This window comes from Diabrotica undecimpunctata, chromosome 1 (assembly GCF_040954645.1).
Source record: "Diabrotica undecimpunctata isolate CICGRU chromosome 1, icDiaUnde3, whole genome shotgun sequence".
Classification (NCBI taxonomy): Eukaryota; Metazoa; Arthropoda; class Insecta; order Coleoptera; family Chrysomelidae; genus Diabrotica; species Diabrotica undecimpunctata.
The window spans coordinates 169,950,524-169,972,864 of NC_092803.1; the positions used below are offsets into that span (position 1 = coordinate 169,950,524).

A 22,341-nucleotide genomic window follows, 5' to 3' on the forward strand; every position below is an offset into this window, starting at 1 on the left:
TTGGATGGTTGAGTGTTCACGTCTAAATCCGAATTGGTGTTGTGGTATAATTTCGTTCATGGAAACAACTTCCTCGATTTTATGTAATACTAGCCTTTCTAATACTTTCGACATTATTGGGAGTAGGCTTAGAGGACGATACGAATTTGCTTGTGTTGCGGGCTTGCCAGGTTTCAGAATCATAGTAACTTGAGCAAATTTCCATTGTATTGGAAAGTAGCGAAGATGTAGTACACACTGCTTTTCTCGGTAGCTTCTGAAGTAATTCTCCTGTTATTAAATCATAACCAGGAGCTTTCTTGGGATGAATCTGCATTTGAAAACTAAATCTACGGGTTTCAGTATTTTTTTCCAAAACTCGGCCAAATACGACTTTTTCTTAACAAAAGATACTTTTTTCAATATAAAGAAAGGACGAAGGAAAGGGAAAAAAAGGACAAAAAACTAAACTATTATTAGACTCATAAAACGATCTACAGATCGACAAAAATCTTGTTTGTTTACAAAAAAATAATCCTACATTACTTATAAAATCGTGTATTAATTGATTACAAATATTACTTATTGCGAATAGAATGGGAACATATGGGAGGTAATAATACACTATGATCTTGATACTCAGCCAATTTTTTCGTTAATCTTTCATTTATCTTCCTTAATTCAACCACCTCCTTTGCCATAACCTTTCGTTCTTTTAAAATTTCATGATAGTGCTTAAGTCCTTTTAATAAAGCATCCCACACTTTAAACCGTTCTTCACTGTAAACACAAGTAATTCTTTTCCAGTATTCGCTAATCTCTTCATCGTCTAGTAGACGAGATATCGTGTATCGCCTTTTATGCAATCTTTCACCTAAAAATATATAAGGATATATTTATGTATACACACAGAAATCAATAATATATACTTATATATATATATATATATATATATATATATATATATATATATATATATATATATATATACATGAAAAATGGAACAGGATAATACAACCATAAAACACTGAAAACTTTGTTTTCAAAACTTCCACAAAATTTATTATAATATTTTATCACTACAGTATACATATCTTACTTACTGAATGCAAGAGACATACCTCTAGGAATAATCAAAACGATCGAAAATATCTACCAAAACAACACAATAAAAGTAAAAGTAGAAGAAGAACTAACCGACCCTATTGAAGCTGGCAATGGGATAAGAGAGGGAGATTCCCTGAGTCCTCTATTGTTCAACTTGATTATGAATGAAATAATAAAAAAAAGTAAGAACTAAAAAAGGATACCAAATGGGAAAAAAACAACTTAAAATAATTTACTATGCAGAAGACGCAGTACTACTCTCTCAAAGTGAAGAGGATTTACAACATATGCTGCACCAATTTAATATAACCGCCAGAAAATTTAAAATGTTAATTTCTCCAACAAAAACAAAATGCATGGTTATAACAGCAAATTTACTAAGATGTAAATTGGAGCTGAAAGGTCAGATCTTAGAACAGGTGATAGAGTTTAAATATCTAGGCATCACATTATCTAGCTACGGAAAGCTCGAAACCGAAGTGGAAGATCAAGTGAATAGAGCAAACAGAGCCGCAGGCTGCCTAAACGAAACAATATGGAGAAATAAAAATATCGGGAAAGAAACGAGAGGCAGAATAATGATGTAGATGGTGAAACATAAATTTGGATCTGTGACATCAATTAAATTTTTTGCTTGAGCCAGTTGAAGTGTACACTTTTAAAGAAATATTTATTTGTTGAATTATTAACAAGCAACAAATGTTTTTAAAGGAGTATAAAAATTACAATAATAATGTTAATACCATTCTCGAACAAATAAAACTTATTAATGTGTCATTTTAAAAATTGCTTTATATTTAACAACAAATATATTTTTTTAACTTGGTTTTGAAGCTTTAATGTTGCTTATAGCTTTTACTCTTGAAGGTATAAATATATATTTACAAATCATCCGTTAAACAAATTTATGACATGCTAGCTTTGTTCTAATAAGAAAAATTGTTCGATGATCAATTCTTAATATTTTTTATTAAATTTTACCATTTGATATCTTTTAACATAAAATATGATTGTCACTTATTCCAAATTGTCTTTAAATCAGGTATAATTTTAAAATCTACCTCTGAAGTTAATTGTGACAAGTCCATTTTTCAATCAGGAATTTATTGTTGTAAATCTTGTAATAGTATCCTTTATCAAAGGTATAAGGCTCTAAATCCACATCTAATGGAGCTCATCTCTAATGCAATTGCTGTTGCTTCTTGTGTAGAGAAGATAATTACATGGTTTACAACAATAATGAATTATTTAAATTTTTGGTAAATTAAATTTATTTTTTAAATTCATTTTGTGTTTTTTTCACAACGTTAACCCTTGTAAATACTTGATGTAACACTATTTACTTTTTGAAAAGTTTATTAATGTTATACAATTTATGTATAAAAATAAATTTATTTTCTGACAACTCATCAATAGAAATCAAAATAAGCAACAAAAGAAATAATGTTAGCAGCAGTAATATCCACACAACTATACATTTATTGTTAAATAAAAAAAATGTGAAATACAATGGACCAGCCAGTTGATTCTCTTGATCAAAATTTACATTTAATAATATAGAAAAAATAATCAAGTTTTGCTATTAAAATTTATCTTAATAATAAATAGAAAATGTAATAACACAAAAATATACAGAAACATGTCTTGTGACAAAGAGACATTACTCACTGCTATTTATTTATTTCTCAACGGGCAATTGCCCAATCTAAATACAGTATTATAATACTATACAATATGTACAATTTTAAAACCGTAATTTATCACGTTATGAAATTTACAAATAATATAGATAAAAATAAAATAAACAAAAAAACAATTTAAAATCGATTAAAGTAAACTAGGGGAAAATGAATATCTTTAGTCTTTTACAGGATAGAATCTTCTTCTTAGTCGTTGACCTGATGCAGGTATCGTGATATCATGAAGCTATTAGCTAAATTTCCCAATGTTCCTCCACGTTTTTCTATTTTCTGCCATTCGAGCACATTCTGACAATGGAGCGCCAATGGTAGCAACAATATGGTCCGTGTATCGTGTGGAAGATTGTACCTCTGAGTGTGTACCTCTATTACTTTTGCCTTCTACTTTTCCCTGGATGGTAAGTTTTTCAAGACCATTTTTTCGAGGCAGATGTCCAAAATATCTTATTATTTGTTCTGATATTTGTGTTCTTAGTCTTTTCTTTATGTTTAGCTGGTCCAGTATGGATTCATTTGTTCTTCGGGCCACCCATGGTATTCTCAGCATTCGTCTCCAGCAGTACATCTCAAATACATCTATGTTCTTTTTGTCTTTCTCAGTAAGGGTCCAGCATTCCGATGCATAAGTAAAACCTGGAAAAACTAGACTTCTTACTAGTCTCATTTTTGTATCGGTAGTTATTTCATGGCTTTTCCAAATTTTTGTTAATTTTGCCATAGCGCTTTTTGCGATTGCTGACCGCCGCTTTATTTCTTCAGTACAGCCTCCTTTGTTGGTAATTAATGAGCCCAGATACACAAATTTATCTACAACAGCGATATTGTTTATCATGACCAGATGATTTTGATTGTTGTTAGCTCTGTCAATTATCATGATTCTCGTTTTATCTCTGTTTATTTTAATGCCCATCGTTAAGCTTACGTCTTCTATCCGTTGTAGCAGGTGAATCAATTCAGCTTCAGAACTAGCGAGGATAGTAGTATCATCTGCATATCTCAAGTTGCAAATCTTCTTCCCGCCAATGGTGATGCCACCGTTCCAGTCCTCAGTAGCTTTCCGCATTATCCATTCACCATAGATGTTAAATAGAATTGGGCTTAGTATGCAGCCTTGTCTCGCGCCCTTTGTGACCCTGAAACTATCGGTTAGTTTCCCATTTATTCTAACTCTGGCATAATTGTTATTGTACAGGCTTTTAATTAGCAGTATCAGATGATTGGGGACTCCCATTTCAGACAAAACCTGCCACATTTTACTCCAGTTGATCAAATCGAAAGCTTTACTATAATCTATGTAGCACAAATATGTTGTGATGTTGAATTCTCTGGATTTTTCTACAATCTGCCGTACGTTTAAAATTTTTTCTCTAGTACCACGCCCGGGGATGAAACCTGCTTGTTCCTCCGCAATGTTAGGTAGTAAAAAGGGCTTTATCCTCTCGAGAATTATGTGTAAGAGTATCTTACTGCAATGCGCAATTAGAGCAATTGAGCGATAGTTGCTACATAAATCTTTCGCTCCTTTTTATGTATGGGAATATATAGTGATTGTGTCCAGTCCTCAGGCCATTTACCTGTCTCCCACACTCTTTGACAAATTTGATGTATTATATCCACTCCCACTATTGAAGGATAGAATCATTGACACCTAAAAAGAATAAAAGATTAATTTAAATATTGTTCATCTTCATAACTAATTTCAATGATTTATTGATTTACGTTAAAATAACCCTGATGAAAACAACAACACAATACCTTGAAATAAACAAAATAATAACTAAAGTTTTAATAAAACATAATATAACCTTAAAACATGAATTTTGACAGTAAATATCTTATTACTTTGATATTCTTACCTCACAAATTCACGAACAACAAATAAAACCAATGGCACAGAATGAATATTCAGAACCAAAAATCCTTATTTATTCTTTTAAATATTAAAAAAATCAACATTTCCAACTTCTTATGGGAGAAATACACGTAAAACAGATTTGTTTGGAAAGGTCTTCTAAGCCTCGCCCATTGTGACGTCAGACTTAGGTAGTCCATTGAGAACCGTTCTCGAGGCACGTGGAAGACCAAGCACTCGAGCTGAAACTTGTGCCGACATTGAAGAATCCATTGGAAGTGAATCGATGAAGTCGACTCTGAAAGGCTCTGCAGAGCCCACGGATATGTGGGTTTGGTATCCCACGGTCAACAATGCAAGATCACATACGAAAGGATTTAAAAGTGAAATCAATCTGGTCAGTATCTGTTAATGAGTTGAGTCTTAATGAGATGGACCTTTGAGTCCAATTACTGCTTCAAGGTTTACTAGAGCATGTGACCAAAAAACTGTTGTATTCACGACAACCTTCATTTCTTTGAGGAAATGGACAGCCTAATGTCATGCCTCATGGGCTGTAATCACTTCAATATGGGCTTAGGCCTTTTTTTTAAAGTCTCCGTAACTCCGCACACTTATCAGCAGATGATCAACGAGTGGTTACTACCGCAATTGAGGGCTCAGGGAACTGCTAACACTGTTACTTTTCAACAGGATGGCGCACCCCCAAATTTGGCTCTCATTGTCCGCAACTGCCTGAATGAAGTCTTCCCGGGCCGATGGATTGGACGAGGTGTAGGAAAGTTCTTCAAACTGTCCTACAGCAATGTATTGGCCTCTTAGAAGCCCATATTTGACAACGCCGGAAAATGCACTGCGGAATCTCATTGAAGAGGAGGTTAGAAAATGAAGATATGTTTCGAATGAGGACTTGGGAAATGTAGTTCGTCGAGCTTTTACGTCAGTGACTCCAGACAAGACAAGTAACATTGGAAAAAAGTAAAAGTTAAGCGGTTTATTAAAATTTGAGAAGAGTAGAGAGGTATAAAATTTTGAAACAGAACAGTAAATTAAAGAACAGGAAATTACAGAACAAAAAATTAAATTTATAGAGTTGTTTGGTTTTATAAGATATGTAGAGTAATAATTTAAGGCCCATATTTTGTGTGGTATTATCAAGTGCTGATTTTGAAATTATATATACAACTTTATGATATTTGTATATCGTCGTTGCGCGAGCAAAATCTGCTATGTGTAGAAAACTAAATTTTACAGGGGAGACATAAAACTGTTTTGTTTGAAAATGGTACGTTGTGTAAGATAGTTGTTTATGGAAGATATATGTAGAATAATCATATGGTTAATGTAAAAGCGTATTTTACTAAGTCTGAAATAGGCACTGAGATTTATTTTTGTTTTTGTGAAAAAAAAAAATTACATAGCAGATTTTACTTGGGAGATTTTAGTAAATATCAGATTTTGCCTAACATGTTCAAACAAATTGTTTCTTTTATTATTGATTTAAAAATAAAACAAATGAATATTCAACTGTATTTATTGAGAATTAAACAAAAACAGAAACAAAAATTAGAAATTTCTAAACGAAACATCAAATTTACTGAAACATTTTGTAGTTTAGTTTGAACTTATTTGTGTGTCAAACTGTCATAGAATGCATGACTTTCCCGGTCTATAAATCTTTTGAGATCTTGCAAATTATCATATTTTTGCTTGTCAATAGGTCGTGGACTATCATAAAGCTTAGGTATAGGGTTGAAGAGTGTGTTAGGGCGTCTTTGTGGCAGCAAAGCATAGTCCTCAGGATGTCGAAGTTTGAAGTATACACACCCATCAGGAGTGTATTTGAGTGCTCGTATGTCGACAACTCGTGGATCTCCTACAGACTTCCCCGGTCTTATGCTGTTGAAATTTGATGGGACACTTTCATAGTTAAAAAAAAACTCGTAATGTACTTGATTCACAAAATAAGGCTGGCGCGGTCGTGCTGATTTCATTAGTGTTACATAGTGAGATGGCGTCCATATTGGAGCTATGAACACAGATTCCAGTGTCGAGTGAACCGAGTCTACTTCCATCATAGTATGACCAGATTCAAGTATGATCTGTTCAATTGTGATATTCAATTCTTTAGCCAGATCACTTAGAGCACTGCACAAAACTTTGTTTCGGTTCTGATAATTGCAACCATCGGATACCAAAACGAACTCTGTATAACTACGCGGACAGTTACGACTGAAGTCCACAATACATGACGTAAATTCGTTTGATGATACCTGGCCATCGGCTTCGTGCCATACGTACATGAATACATCTCTTGATTTCAGGTTATATAATGTAAAATTATGCAACTGAAGTTTATGCCTATAGTAAGCAAGAGATGCGAGCAGTTTTGGACTCAATAGAACACACTGCAAATCCATCGTTACTACAAGTCTTGTTTCTGAAGCAGACTCTTTTGCAGCTGCCTTGGCTTCACGTGCTTCATTCTTCATTACAATGTGAAGATCATACTCGGACTTGCTTACATTTCTAGTTTCAAACTCAACACACTTGTCGCATTGGTCTTTGCGAGGATGATGTATGGAGATTTTCTTTTTATTTAATATTTGGCACATAATCTTACGTGACACTGAATCAATATTATTTTCTACACACCAGTGTTTGTAGATTTTGTGCATATTATTGTATGATTTAAAATTACTTTCAACATACTGATATTCTGTCTGACTCCTGCAATAATGACTTGGAACTTTCGGTAAGAGTTCAATCCAACTTTCAACATTTTTACGATTAATTTCTGATTTTGATACAGAGTTGCTTTCTTCTTCTACAGCTGGCTCTGTTACATCGTTTGTGCCTGTAGTATTTGCTGGTGCCGTTCATCGTAAAAATGTATCACGACCAAGATTAAGTGTGTTTAGAAAAAACATTCGACACACAAAGATTCGATTGCCTGACGAAGGTGATTTTAAATGGCAATCACGTGAACAGGCTTTCTTCGGTTCGACATTGTTTTGATTACCTCTTTTTCTTTGTTTCGGAGAGTGTATGTCAACATTACTTTGTACGAAAACTCTTTTTGCCTCCCAACTTGTTAAATTCCAAAACATAACGTTAATCTCTTTTCTTTCGTCGTCTGTTATTTGGGCACATAAATGAGTTCTTTTTGTTTTCTGTTGGACATCGTCATGTTTACATCTTGGCAGTACACCTCTCTCCTGTCTTTCTACTGCCTGAGTTATCTTTCCTTTTTCATTTTTCTCGAAGCCAATGTATGTTTTTCCCATCAATCGATTCTTTTTAGCTGTCCGTCTCTTATAAGCTGCTCTTTTCCTGGATAACCTAGTAATGGATTCCTCAGTTTGGTCGACCGCAGCTATGTCCTGGGGTTGGTCGACCGTAGGTGTGTCCTGGGGTTGGTCGACCGTAGGTGTGTCCTGGGGCTGTTCGACCACAGTTGTATTCTCAGGCTTGTCGACAGCTGGTTTGTCTGGGGGCTGATTGACCGAAGTTGTTTCCCCCATGTATATAGAAGCAGAATTTAGACGCGAGTGTACTTAGACAGAAGTGGTTACGATTGGCGTCTAATTTGGATCATTATAGTCATCATCCGAGCTAAAATCTTCGTTGTCGGTAGTACTTTCATTCAAAATTTGTTCCATTTCAGCAGAGGTTAAAAAACGCCTTCTACCATTGCTTCTATGAGCCGTTGTCCTGAAACAATGGTCATAATAAATTTTATGCATAATTTTATATTATAATTTAATTATTAAATAATTTAGTTCGGAGCCTAATAATTGAGTAATTGAGAAAAATAATGTATAACAAGGCTATAATATGAGTTCATGATGCACCTAACCTCAAAAGAGAAAATAAAATTTTGAAATGATTTTATTAGCAGATGAATTAAAAAATTAATACAAACCTTGATTTATAAGTCCCCTGTCGAAATAGTTTATTATAAACTGAAGAGAAACACTAATTTTAAAATTGCAAAAGAATGCAAAAGAAACAAGTTATTACAATATGCACACACTGCACCATAGAACAGATAAGTTGTGTTGCGTGGTAGCGACGCACGGCCGCTAGAGTTTATAAATAATGGACTATTCCAATCCAACGCCAACTGCGAACGCGGACGGCAGCGAAAAGTTTATAAATCGCCCGTATAATACTGCATTGTGTGTAAAAAGTACATACTCAGTCAAATTCATAATGAAATTAACACAAAAGAATGTGTTTTTAATATAAAAGTGCCTAAAATATAGTTACAGCGGAGAATTTAATAAAGTTAAAATCTGATAAGTGCACGTAGTCGCTCAACTTTTACAAAGAGCAATTTCGGTTATATGCAATTTTAGTACTTAGCAGATTTTACCTCACCTGAACACATAGCAGATTTTAACCAAAAGTTTATAACTTGGTTAATTCTATTCATAGCCTAGAGCAGATTATACCAATGTGTTAAGAATTAAATTTTGGGAATTTCTGTGCTCATAACTCAATTTCACCAAAAAGTGTACATAGCAGATTTTGCTCGCGCAACGACGATATACAACTATCTGACGAGTAATATCATGCAAAAAAATGCCTATGTCTTCGACAAAGTCCGCCACAAAGAGCTAATGGACATCCTCAAAGCAAAACAACTACAACACAATGACTTTCGAATTATAACAAATCTATATTATAAACAGCAGGCACCCGTACCCATTAATGAACACACATCAGAAGAGTTCGAAGTTAAAAGAGGAGTGCGACAGGAGTGTGTATTGTCACCACTACTATTTATTGCATACTCTGAAGAAATTATGAAAAGAGCTCTTAAAGGAGAAACAGCAGGAATCAAGGTTAATGGAACACCAATTAACAACATTAGATATGCGGGCGATAGTATCATAATAACAGACAAGCTCCAAGATCTCCAAAAGCTAATGAACAAGATAGTTGAGTATGGAGAAGAATATGGATTATCAATAAACACCAAGAAAACCAAATTTATGAGAATATCAAAAACCCAAAATAATAGTGAAAGCCTGACAATTAACGGTAGTGCTTTAGAACAAGTTGAAAACTACCACTATCTTGGCACAATAATTAATCACACAAACAATTACTCCAAAGAAATCAAAGTTCGAATAGAGAAAGCACGTACAAACTTCAATAAAATGAGAAAGGTACATTGTGCAAGAGAACTAAAATTGGACTTGAGAGTTAGGCTGGCAAGGTGTTATATTTTCTCGACTCTGCTTTATGGGATAGAAGCACTGACACTTAACGCGTCGACTGCTAAAAGTTGGAAGCATTTGAAAGTGGGTGTATAGAAGAATCCTGAAGATATCATGGACCGAGCATGTAACAAACAACGAAGTCATGAGAAGAATCAACAAAAGAATGGAAGTATTGAAAACCATCAAGACACGAAAGCTGCAATACCTGGGGCATGTTATTCGTAATGAGACAACCTACTTTAATTGATTATACAAGGGAAAATCCAGGGCAAGAGAAGTGTAGGAAGAAGAAGAATCTCATGGTTGCGTAACTTGAGGGAATGGTACGGATGCACATCAATTGAACTATTCAGAGCAGCAGCATCTAAGATCAGAATAGCCATGATGATTGCCAACCTCCGTCGCGGAGATGGCACGTGAAGAAGAAGATGCCAAAAATCTCTGAGTATCAAAGAGAAATGATACCAAATGGTATCAAATAATCCAAGATAGAAACTTCTAGAAACATGTAACTAGTGTAGCCGAAACTGTATAAAATGTTAAAGTAAAAATAAGGACACTCTTCTAGAACGTTTCGTTTTTATTTCTTTGACATACATGTTTAAGATAATTCTTAATTTACGAAAGATAATATTTTACCTGTGGTTGGAATTGGATTCGACTTTTGGTGATAGAATTCTATAAATTCGTTTAGAGCTTTTATCACATATATACGGCTGATAACTAAAGGGTGGTGAAACTGGCATAATGTTCTATCTTTAAGGTCCTTCATCATTAACCTTTTTTTCACCATCATTGATTTTCGTCTTAATATAGAGTCTGATTCTTCACCTCCACCAACGTCTAGGAAAAAAAAATAATATATATATATATATATATATATATATATATATATATATATATATATATATATATAAATATATATATATATATATATATATATATATATATAAATATATATATATATATATATATATATATATAGAAAAGAAATTTAATCTTTGCAGATTAGTTAAATAGTAAACTCTTAAATATTGGGGAAATCTGCAAGAAAGACTCTAATGTGTATCAATTGTTTCGCCGAACGTTTTCGCCAAAGAGAATTAATTTGGCTTCTTCAGGGCTGAAAGAGAATAAATTATAATTAGCTACCATATATTATCTATTAAAACATTATTGATCTTACCGTAACTTAGAATTGTAGAGTTAGAATATTAAAAAACTTTGCTAGTAACATAGTAGTGTTTTTTGTTACTATGTGCAAAAAAAGTTTTTTGTAAGGTTTGAAATGTATGGTAGCTTTGAACTTGACACGTAAAGGCTTACCCAAGGTTAATAGAAAAACCCAATGTAACTACATTTAAAAGGAGGTAATTCTTTGGATTGTCGGCAATAACTAAATTTTTGATTTTTAGATAGTTTAAAAGTGAGGTTCTGTTTTAGCCAGAACGCAAGCGCTGACAACTTCATTGTTCTTATGAATCTTTATGTCGTTAAGGTTCATTGGTAAAAAACGAATGAATTTAAATCCCAGTATAGGGAAATATTATTTTGATTTACTTTATTTAATTATATTATATTGTTCATGTATTATTGCATCTTATTGAGATGTATCTAAGAAAAGCAAGGGAATGTTATATATTTTTTTGTGTTAATGAAAATTAATTATAAAGGTATGTTAGTTGTTAATGGATATATCAGTCGACATAGTTATCTGTGATATAGTATTGTTCTTGGTATCTGATTTAAGTAACAAGTGGTATATATCGCTTAGATTCTTGATGTCACTCTTAACATTAATGGAGAAATCGTTAAGGAAAATATAAGACATTTCAATGAACTCTCTTTTAGATTTATTGTTCTCACGGTGGAGAATTGTGGTGTTAGTATAGTCCATGAGATGACCAGTGGAATGGACATGTTTGGCTAATGCACAACGGTCAGAGTGAAGTCGAGAATCACTTTTGTGTAGTGTAATACGTGATTTCAATAATTGAGATGTTTGACCGATGTAGGAATTGTTGCAAGAGAGACATGGAATGTTGTAGACAATATTACTAAGCCTATCTATGGGAGTCTTATCTTTTATCTTAGAATAAAGATTATTAATTGTTAGGGCTGATCTACAAGCCACATTAAGTTTAATGTTGTTATTATTATTGCCAAAGCTATTTTCAACACTTTTCAGAATCCTTGTTAACCCCGGAGTGATATCTCTGAAATATGGTAGTGAAAAATATTGGTTTATAGGAGTATTCGAGACTGGGTTCCCACTTAAGACATCAGGATCAGCATTGTTAGTCGCGAAGGAAGGTGTAATATCTTCGTCATGGATAGTATTAAACAAAATCTTATTAACTAATGGTGTTGGATAAGCGTTTGAAATAAAAAGTTTTTGTAGGATTTGTAGGTTTTTTGTATGAAATGAAGGATCTGATAGTTTTGTTACTCTATTTTTCATCTGTTTGATTAGGTTGACTTTGGTAGAATTGTTATGGTATGAGTTGTAGTTAAGGTATCTACCAGAATGGGTCGGTTTTTGATACCAATCTATTTTGATGTTGTTGGTTTTCCATAACTTACGTTATGGATTATGTATTAGACTCAGTCATTCCTTTACTATCCTTTAATATTCCATTTATTAAAAAATATGTTGATGATATCATTTTGGCTATACCCAATGACAAGGTAGATGAACTATTAGATACTTTTAATGGTTATGACCCCTACATCCAGTTCACTATAGAGAGGGAAGATGGTAATTGGTCCGTCCCCTTTCTCGACATAAGGATGATCAGGGAAACCAACAACATCAAAATAGATTGGTATCAAAAACCGACCCATTCTGGTAGATACCTTAACTACAACTCATACCATAACAATTCTACCAAAGTCAACTTAATCAAACAGATGAAAAATAGAGTAACAAAACTATCAGATTCTTCATTTCATACAAAAAACCTACAAATCCTACAGAAACTTTTTATTTCAAACGCTTATCCAACACCATTAGTTAATAAGATTTTGTTTAATACTATCCATGACGAAGATATTACACCTTCCTTCGCGACTAACAATGCTGATCCTAATGTCTTAAGTGGGAACCCAGTCTCGAATACTCCTATAAACAAAAATTTTTACTACCATATTTCAGAGATATCACTCCGGGGTTAACAAGGATTCTGAAAAGTGTTGAAAATAGCTTTGGCAATAATAATAACAACATTAAACTTAATGTGGCTTGTAGATCAGCCCTAACAATTAATAATCTTTATTCTAAGATAAAAGATAAGACTCCCATAGATAGGCTTAGTAATATTGTCTACAACATTCCATGTCTCTCTTGCAACAATTCCTACATCGGTCAAACATCTCAATTATTGAAATCACGTATTACACTACACAAAAGTGATTCTCGACTTCACCCTGACCGTTGTGCATTAGCCAAACATGTCCATTCCACTGGTCATCTCATGGACTATACTAACACCACAATTCTCCACCGTGAGAACAATAAATCTAAAAGAGAGTTCATTGAAATGTCTTATATTTTCCTTAACGATTTCTCCATTAATGTTAAGAGTGACATCAAGAATCTAAGCGATATATACCACTTGTTACTTAAATCAGATACCAAGAACAATACTATATCACAGATAACTAACTCGACTGATATATCCATTAACAACTAACATACCTTTATAATTAATTTTCATTAACACAAAAAAATATATAACATTCCCTTGCTTTTCTTAGATACATCTCAATAAGATGCAATAATACATGAACAATATAATATAATTAAATAAAGTAAATCAAAATAATATTTCCCTATACTGGGATTTAAATTCATTCGTTTTTTACCAATGAACCTTAACGACATAAAGATTCATAAGAACAATGAAGTTGTCAGCGCTTGCGTTCTGGCTAAAACAGAACCTCACTTTTAAACTATCTAAAAATCAAAAATTTAGTTATTGCCGACAATCCAAAGAATTACCTCCTTTTAAATGTAGTTACATTGGGTTTTTCTATTAACCTTGGGTAAGCCTTTACGTGTCAAGTTCAAAGCTACCATACATTTCAAACCTTACAAAAAACTTTTTTTGCACATAGTAACAAAAAACACTACTATGTTACTAGCAAAGTTTTTTAATATTCTAACTCTACAATTCTAAGTTACGGTAAGATCAATAATGTTTTAATAGATAATATATGGTAGCTAATTATAATTTATTCTCTTTCAGCCCTGAAGAAGCCAAATTAATTCTCTTTGGCGAAAACGTTCGGCGAAACAATTGATACACATTAGAGTCTTTCTTGCAGATTTCCCCAATATTTAAGAGTTTACTATATATATATATATATATATATATATATATATATATATATATATATATATATATCAGAATAAATAAACTATTAATCAAATGTTGATTCGTTTAAATTCAAAAGCTAAAAATCCACACTCAGTTCCTAAATATATGTATTTAGATGTCAAATACTCTATACGTCATAGGTATATATTTTTTTAAAACTATGCATTCAATATATTGACATAATTTATAGTATACCTGACAGAACTCTAATAGTAGCAATTTGTATTTTTAGCATTTAAGATACTTTTCCGAAGACTTGAAGATGAACAGCAAAATTTAGTGTTCGAAACAAGTCTTCCAAGGTACAATAAACCTTGTATGTATGATTGTAAGTTTAATTTTTATTTCTTTGATCTTATTATTAATTTCTTTTTCATTGAGAGGGACTTCATCCCTCAATTATCTGTCATTTACATTTCAATATATTGTATTGCAGGAATGTTATTTATGAGGTCTTTAAAATACGTGTTTTACATGTTAAATTTTTCGTCCTTCTCTATTAACTGTTTTCCTTTTTTGTTTTTACAATAAGCTGGTTTGTCATGTAACCTGCTTTCATGCTTCCTTATTCATTGGATGGTGTTGTTTCTTCTTTAAGACTTAATAAAAATATTTATGCTATATTGCTATTATTAAAAAAAAATCAGTTGAGAAATATGAAGGTTTCAAAACACTTTTTCTCACCAATAGAAATATCGTCCTCTGTTGTGATGTCCGAAAATTCTACACCAGGTAGTAGCTCGTCAACAGCTTCCTCTATAACTAATTTTGATGCTTGTGTCATTTTAACAGCTTCTTCCAGGGGAGGAATATTCGCATTATATAATCTACTATTATATCGTTGGTTTTTCATAAATGAGTACCCAACAGACAAAGAAGATACCATCGATCTAGAAATACTAAAAAAAGTTATTGTTTATTTATATCAACTCCTATTTAAAATTCTATATTTTTATAATATAATATAACCATTGACGGCTGGTAAGAGAGAGCTACGGGATTCCGCCCTTTGTAGAAAAGTTATGTATTGCTTGTCAAATTTAACGTGATACTTGGCCGATTTGAAATTAGGCTCCACCCACGATGCGCATTCGACCACAACAGAATTCGTCCTTATTATTTCTTGGCACTTCGAAGTGCAAGGTACTGCGACAAAGTTTTTTTTATTTTACTTATGTTTAAAGGTACTATGTGTTGAAGAAATATCGTATTACAATAGATTTGACTTTTTAAATAATTATTGTTAAGTACTTTAAATTATAAACATGGATTTTCATTCAAAATTAGAAGGCAAAGTCTTGTCTGGACAAACGAGGGAGGTAGAGATAGTTCAAACACTCCTGACCATGGAGCTGCGCGAAGGCGGAGTCAAATTCACGTAAAGGCAGAAAGGTTCTATTGTAAGTGGAATTATACAGTGCATAGTACAATGTGTTTCGCATGGAAGTGGGGACTAAACCAAATTTCGTCTACTGCGCCGTGGTCAGGAGTGCTTGCACTATCTCTAATAGCAAATGTAATTATTTTTATACAGAGAGAAGCGATGCAAAATTCGCATGTTAAAGATTTTAAAAAAGTTCAAGAGCGTGCTTCCTTAGCAACGGGAGTAAGTATAGCCACTATAAAACGGATCTCTCGTGAAATGAAAAATATAGAAGAAGGTGCTTCTACATCATTTTCGACGCCAAACAAAAGAATGAGATCTGCCCCAAAATCCAACTTGGACGATTTTGACAAAGGTTTACTTCGGCGTATAATAATAAATTATTATGTCACGGAAAAACCTAGGAGTTCCTACATTGCGACATATAACAAAAAAAATTAATGAAGACAATATTTATACAGGGTATTATTCTATTGTAAAGAAATAAACAACAGATTAAAATATTTATAACTTACTAAAATGCTAAAATGCCAAAGATCCGAAGAATAAAACTATACGACTATAATATGAAATATTACAACTCTAGTATAAAAATTGAGTAATAAATGTTTCGTCGGTATGTTCCAGGTATAAGATTAACTACTCTTCTTTTATTCTTATACAGTTTACTGTAATGCAAATGTAAAGCTTTCATCTCTGCCAATATTCCTCTTATAAAATTACAGAATGAGACATTTATAGAAGTGTTCGAAACAACTGCCGCTTCAACATGACTGAATAGTCAATATTAATAAGTCAAATAAAATATAATTATTAGAAGAATTTTTTTACCAAGTAACAAAAACTAAATATTTTGTATTTTGAGAAAAATTTCCGAAGGAAAAATTTAAACGTCAAAATAACATACAATATAGACATATCATAGAAGTTCCATTAATAAATAAGGTCACTCTCTGTAAACTTGTAGTATGGAGTGTACCAAGGAGGCGAAGATACCGAGCGCATTATGTATCTCTTTTCCTCCGAATGCGTTCTCACTTAATTTTCTACGCAGGTGGACAAATTTGTCAAGTATCACCTTAAATTTGACAAGCAATACATACAATTTAATTGTATTTCATATTTTCATATTTCATACTCACACTTTTGAAACTTTATGGTTGAAACTTCATTCACTTTTCTCTTGAAACTTTATTCCATTAAAATATTTCTACCTAACCGAACTATATTTTGTAGTAGTATGAGTATCTTTGTAGCTGAAAATGACTTAATCGTGCTAAACACATTTTACAAACTACCACCTAGACTAAGTTAAAGAAAACACGCGGAAAAACTGTAAAAAAGACTGGCCTGAGAAAACTGAAATGTAGTGAAGTAAAATAAATAGTCAGCAAAGCAATAAATAGAAAATTCAAAGAAATCGATAATATAACGGAAAGCACAGAACAGAAGATAGAATCCGTTAATAAGACGATAGACTACATTAAAGACAATTTTATGAAGAACGAAGAAGGTAAGAGTAAGATATGGATGACGACAGAGATTCTGCAGCTGATGGAAGAAAGAAGGAAAAACAAGAACAATATCTGTGTATAAAACATTACAATGGGATATACAGAGAAAGATAAGAGAAGCCAAACAGAAAAACTGGAGAAAAAATGCCAAGAAATCGAAATTCTACAAAGTAAATACGACGACATCAACGTGCATAAAAAGGTAAGAGAGATTACAAGTAAATGTAAAAACAGAAGAGTAAGTAAACTTGAATGGCAACGGAGAGGTAATCGTGGACAAAGAAAGTATTGATAATACCTGGAAAAATTACATACGAAATTTATTTTTTGATGAGAGGGAGAACCAGTCCCAAATACCTACGGAAACAGGACCACCTATACTAGTGGAAGAAATAAGAGCAGCCATAAAATCAGTAAAAGAAGGGAGAGCTCCTAGACCAGACGTAGTACAGTCTGAATTTCTTAAACTTCTTGATGATGAATCTTTAAGAATACTACGTAAAATCTTCAATAATATCTATGACACAGGCAATATTCCAAAAGATTTTCTAGTTTCAGAATATATTACGTTACCAAACAAACGAAGTGAAAAAGTGCGGAGAATGTAGGCTAATAAGTCTAATGTGCCATACACTAAAACTTTTTCTTAAAAGTATACATCGCAGAATATACAAACTATGCAAAGAGAGAATAGAAGACACACAGTTTGGATTCGTGAAAGGCGTAGGTACGAGAAATGCACTGTTTAGTCTACAGGTATTATTCCAAAGATGCAGAGATATGACTTGCGACATGTACACCCGCTTTGCGGACTACCAAAAAGCACACACAGTTCAACACCGAAAAATGATGGATGTTCTAACGAAAACCCAAATAGATGATAAAGACCGGCGTATAATACAAAATTTATACTGGAACTAATCAGTTACAATAAGAACAAATCTTGGAGATAAACCGATGGAAGCGATCCAGATTCTACGAGGCGTTGGACAAGGATATATACTTTCTACTATTATTCTACTATTATTCAACCTATATTCAGAGGAAATATTTAGTCAAGCCTTGGAAAATTGTGAACATGGCATCCTTTTAAATGGAGAACGCCTAAACAATATCCGCTATGCAGATGACATCGTTATTTTGCAGACAGTTTACATAGTTTACAACAACTAAAAAACAAAGTTAATGAAGTAAGTGACAGATTTGGACTATAAGTAAACATATCTAAAACTAAATTTTTGGCCATCAGCAAAAATAAAATAAGAGACGTCCAACTGCTTGATCAAGAATACACCAGTGGACCGAGTAAAACAGTTTACTATCTTGAAACAATAGTAAACGAAAAATTGGATCACTCACAAGAAGTAAAATGTAGAATGTAGAAGGCTAGGAGTGCATTTAACAACATGGCCAAACTCTTTAAAACCCACAACCTTAACCTGGAGATAAAAGTAAGGCTCCTACGAGAAAAAACTTGAAACCTTTAAGATGTGGCTATACAGAAGAATCCTAAGGATATCATGGACGGACAAGATAACCAACGAGACTGTACACGAAGAATGGGGAAAGAAAGAGAGGTGATGGTATACCATTAAAAGGAGAAAGTTAGAATATCTAGAACATATAATGAGAAACGGCACTAAATACAGATTACTGAAAATAATCCTTCAATTCAAAGTATTCGGAAAGCGAGGAATTGGGAGAAGAAGAATATCATGGTTAAAAAATCTGAGGAAATGGTTCTCCACAGCAACAACTAATTTATTTAAACCATCAGTTTATAAAATAATTATAGCCAGAATGATCGCCAATATTCGAAACGAATCGGCACCAGAAGAAGAAGAACTATATTTTTCAATAAATGTAACTGTTTTAAGTGTTAGCGCTTTTAAACGGGGTTGATTTCATAAGGCTTAATAAATGCATGTAGTTACCATGGAAACAGCACGCAGTAACTAGAGGGCATTGATATCTTCAACGCATTTCCAAGCGATGAAAATATGCCCTGAGATTGGAAGGGACAATATTTTACTTTCGACCAGAAATGACCCAAGAAACTGAAAATGTAATCGGTTGCTTACGTCCTTAAAATTAAATAATGTCAAATGACAATGACAACTGCAGAAACTAAAAGATGTTACTCTAACTTGAAATTAATCAAAACCTTTCCAGGAATATAATGTCGAAAGAAATACTGTGCATCGAAAAAATTTTAATTGGAGAAATTTCTGACTTCAACGAAAAGGTGATCGAAAGGTTTACCTTTGAGAAAAATAGAAGAGCTGAGTTTTTTTTAAGTAGGCTTTGGGTAAGTACCTAAGTATTTTTTTTCTATTATCTAATCAGTGCTCTAATAACAAAATTATCACCAGCCGTCACTGAATACAACGTACTATCTAACTTTTGGACGCATTTGGTAAGTTCATTATTGTGTTTGTTTTAAATATAATTATTCACTGGTGTGTCTGTCATTAGGGAGAACTATTTGAATTATAGTCTAAGATCATACTTCAGGATCACTACATTCATAACGTAGTTATTGAATCTCACATTTTTACGTACATATAAAATTAGGAGAATACATTGATAGTAGGTTGCCAGACAAAAAGTGCCTACAAATATGTTTAATTCAATTAATAATAATTAATTTTTGAATAAAAATTTTATTTCATTTATTTATTTTTTAAATAAAATACGCTGATCATCCATACACGAATTTACAAGAAGTGCGAGTTCCAGATGAGTGACACTCAATTCGGATTTCGAAACGGACTGGGAACACGAGAGGCTCTTTTTGCTTTAAATGTGTTAAAGCAACAATGCAGAGACATAAATGTAGATGTATATGCATGTTTTATTGACTATTGAAAAGCATTTGACTGCGTTAACTATCAAAAGATGATCGAAATACTGAGAACAACTGGAGTTGACGAACAAGACTTGCGAATTATCTCAGAACTATACTGGCACCGAACGGCAACAATTGAAATGGAGCACACAACATCCGAAGACATACAAATCCGACGAGGAGTGAGACAAGGATGCGTCTTATCACTGCTACTGTTTAATTTGTATTCGGAATCTATATTCAGAGAAGCATTAGACGAGGTCCAAGGCGGAATTAAGATTAACGGAATCAGCATAGACAACATCAGATATGCTGATGATACCGTCTTAATAGCAAGCAACGCACAAGAACTACAAAATATAATAAATGCGGTAGTTCACCACAGCGAAATGTTCGGTTTACATCTAAACGTTTCCAAAATTAAAACTTTAGTATTTTCAAAGACACCAATAAACGTACAGGTACGTACGCCAAGGGTCAAATAATAGAACAGGTAAATTCCATAAAATATTTGGGAGCAAATATTAATAGTCAGTGTAATCCAAAAAAAGAAAACCTATCAAGAATCGAACAAGCAAGGAAAACATTCATGAGCATGAAAACACTTTTTACAAGATCAGACCTTAGTCTACAGCTTAGAATCCGAATGATCAGATGTTACGTTTTTCCTGTCTTACAGTATAGCTGTGAAAGTTGGACAACGGACTCTGAAATAAGTAAAAGAATAGATGCCTTTGAGATGTACATATACAGAGGAATGTTAAGAATTCCATGGGTACAAAGAGTTACTAATTTTGAGGTACTTCGTGGTATGTGTAAACAAAAAGAATTACTAAGAATAATCAAAAAGAGAAAAATGCAATACTTGGGTCATGTGTTGAGAGGCGAAAGATATGTATTACTTTAAGTTATACTGGAAGGAAGGAAAGGAAGGAAGGAAAAGTACAGCGCAAAAGATCAGTAGGAAGACGCCAGAACTCGTGGCTGAAAGACCTGAGGAGATGGTTCGACCGCTCATCCGCAGAAATCTTTCGCTAAGTAGGGAATAAACACCGTATAAGTTACGGAGATATTCCAACACAAAATGTGCGACAGTTTTAAGAAGGAAATAAATCACGGAATTATTTCTTTCTTCAAAATGTATGGTTGAATCTGTTTGTCAAGTGTTATTTGGCGGCCTACGGCGACATGCTGAAACTGGTGGTGATAAAAATACAATTCAGTTGCTGTTGACATCTACGTAAGTCTCGTTTTTGTTTCGTTTGTTGATATTTTTAACAGAAAAATGCCTAGTACTAGTGATAGTTATAGCAGTGAGGGCAGTAATATAAATATTTTATGCGATTTGGCGACGCCACGGAAGAAAAAACGAGGTGTACGAAATAAACATTTATACAAACACGAGGTACAAAAATTACATCGTTTACACAGTGAAACTTATACTTGTTCAACTTCAGGGCGTATTGTACCGGCAAAATCAAATACTCTTGTGTACATGTAAAAAACGGTGCACACAGAAGTTTGGTTTAGAAGAAAAGCAAACGATTCTACAAGCTGTGTACAGTGTTCGTCCAAAAAATGAACAGGATACTTTTCTTATGAGCCTCATAAACTGCTCGAAAGTTATTCGAAGACGATCCAAAAATGAAAATCGCAAAAGGCCTGACAATACTTTTCGTTATTTTATCCAAATAAATTCTGCAAGAGTTGATTTATGCCAACATCGTTCAATACGATTTTTTAGAAAATACTATAATGATAACCATGGCTACAGATTTGGAAAACCACGGGTTGACGTTTGTTCAACTCTGAATGAAAACGCCAAGCGTGTAGCAGTTACAGAAAAGATGGTACATCTGAGTACAGCTAAAAAGTTTTACCTGAAACAGTAAGAAGTGTTAAGATTACGTCAAGAAAAGGAAAATAACAAAGCTATTGTTTTCGACTACATGCCCAACCTTCCGCTTCCAAAAATATCAGTACAGGAAATGTTCTATCTCAGGACTTTAGGCTTTACGCTTAAGGCTTTACGTGTTTTTTGTCTACGATTTGAAAACAAATTGTGCAGATTTTTACACGTACCATGAAGGAGAAGCTAAAAGAGGACCTAATGATGTATGTAGCCTAATTTGGAAGACAATCTAGAATATAGATCCTGCTATAAACGAATTTCACGTGTTTAGTGGCGTTTGATACGGTTCATGCTCATAAAGTTTACCAGTACTTTCCTGTAAGTGGACGTTTGTTTTTACAGTGTGATCGAAATTTCGAAACAGCAAAAAGACTATCAGGAGAAACAATAGGATTTACGTACCAGAGGAATACAATCTAATGATCTCTACTGCCA

At 33.2% G+C, this 22,341-nt stretch overlaps 1 protein-coding gene across 2 annotated transcripts in view; it reads right to left on the reverse strand.

Annotated features, from left to right (window-relative positions):
• Positions 1–527: 527 nt before the first annotated feature.
• The window catches only part of LOC140432558 (dynein regulatory complex protein 1-like), a 49,169-nt gene continuing 27,355 nt past the window's right edge, over positions 528–22,341 (reverse strand). The window contains exons 6-8 of one of the 2 annotated variants that reach the window (XM_072520522.1): positions 14,933–15,138; positions 10,509–10,712; positions 528–853 (exon numbers count right to left, since the gene is read on the reverse strand). In XM_072520522.1, coding sequence (XP_072376623.1) covers positions 558–853; positions 10,509–10,712; positions 14,933–15,138 — 706 coding nt within the window. In that variant the 3' untranslated portion in view covers positions 528–557. Of the gene's footprint in view, positions 854–10,508; positions 10,713–14,932; positions 15,148–22,341 lie in introns of both variants that reach the window. The other variant, XM_072520521.1, reaches the window with a different exon arrangement.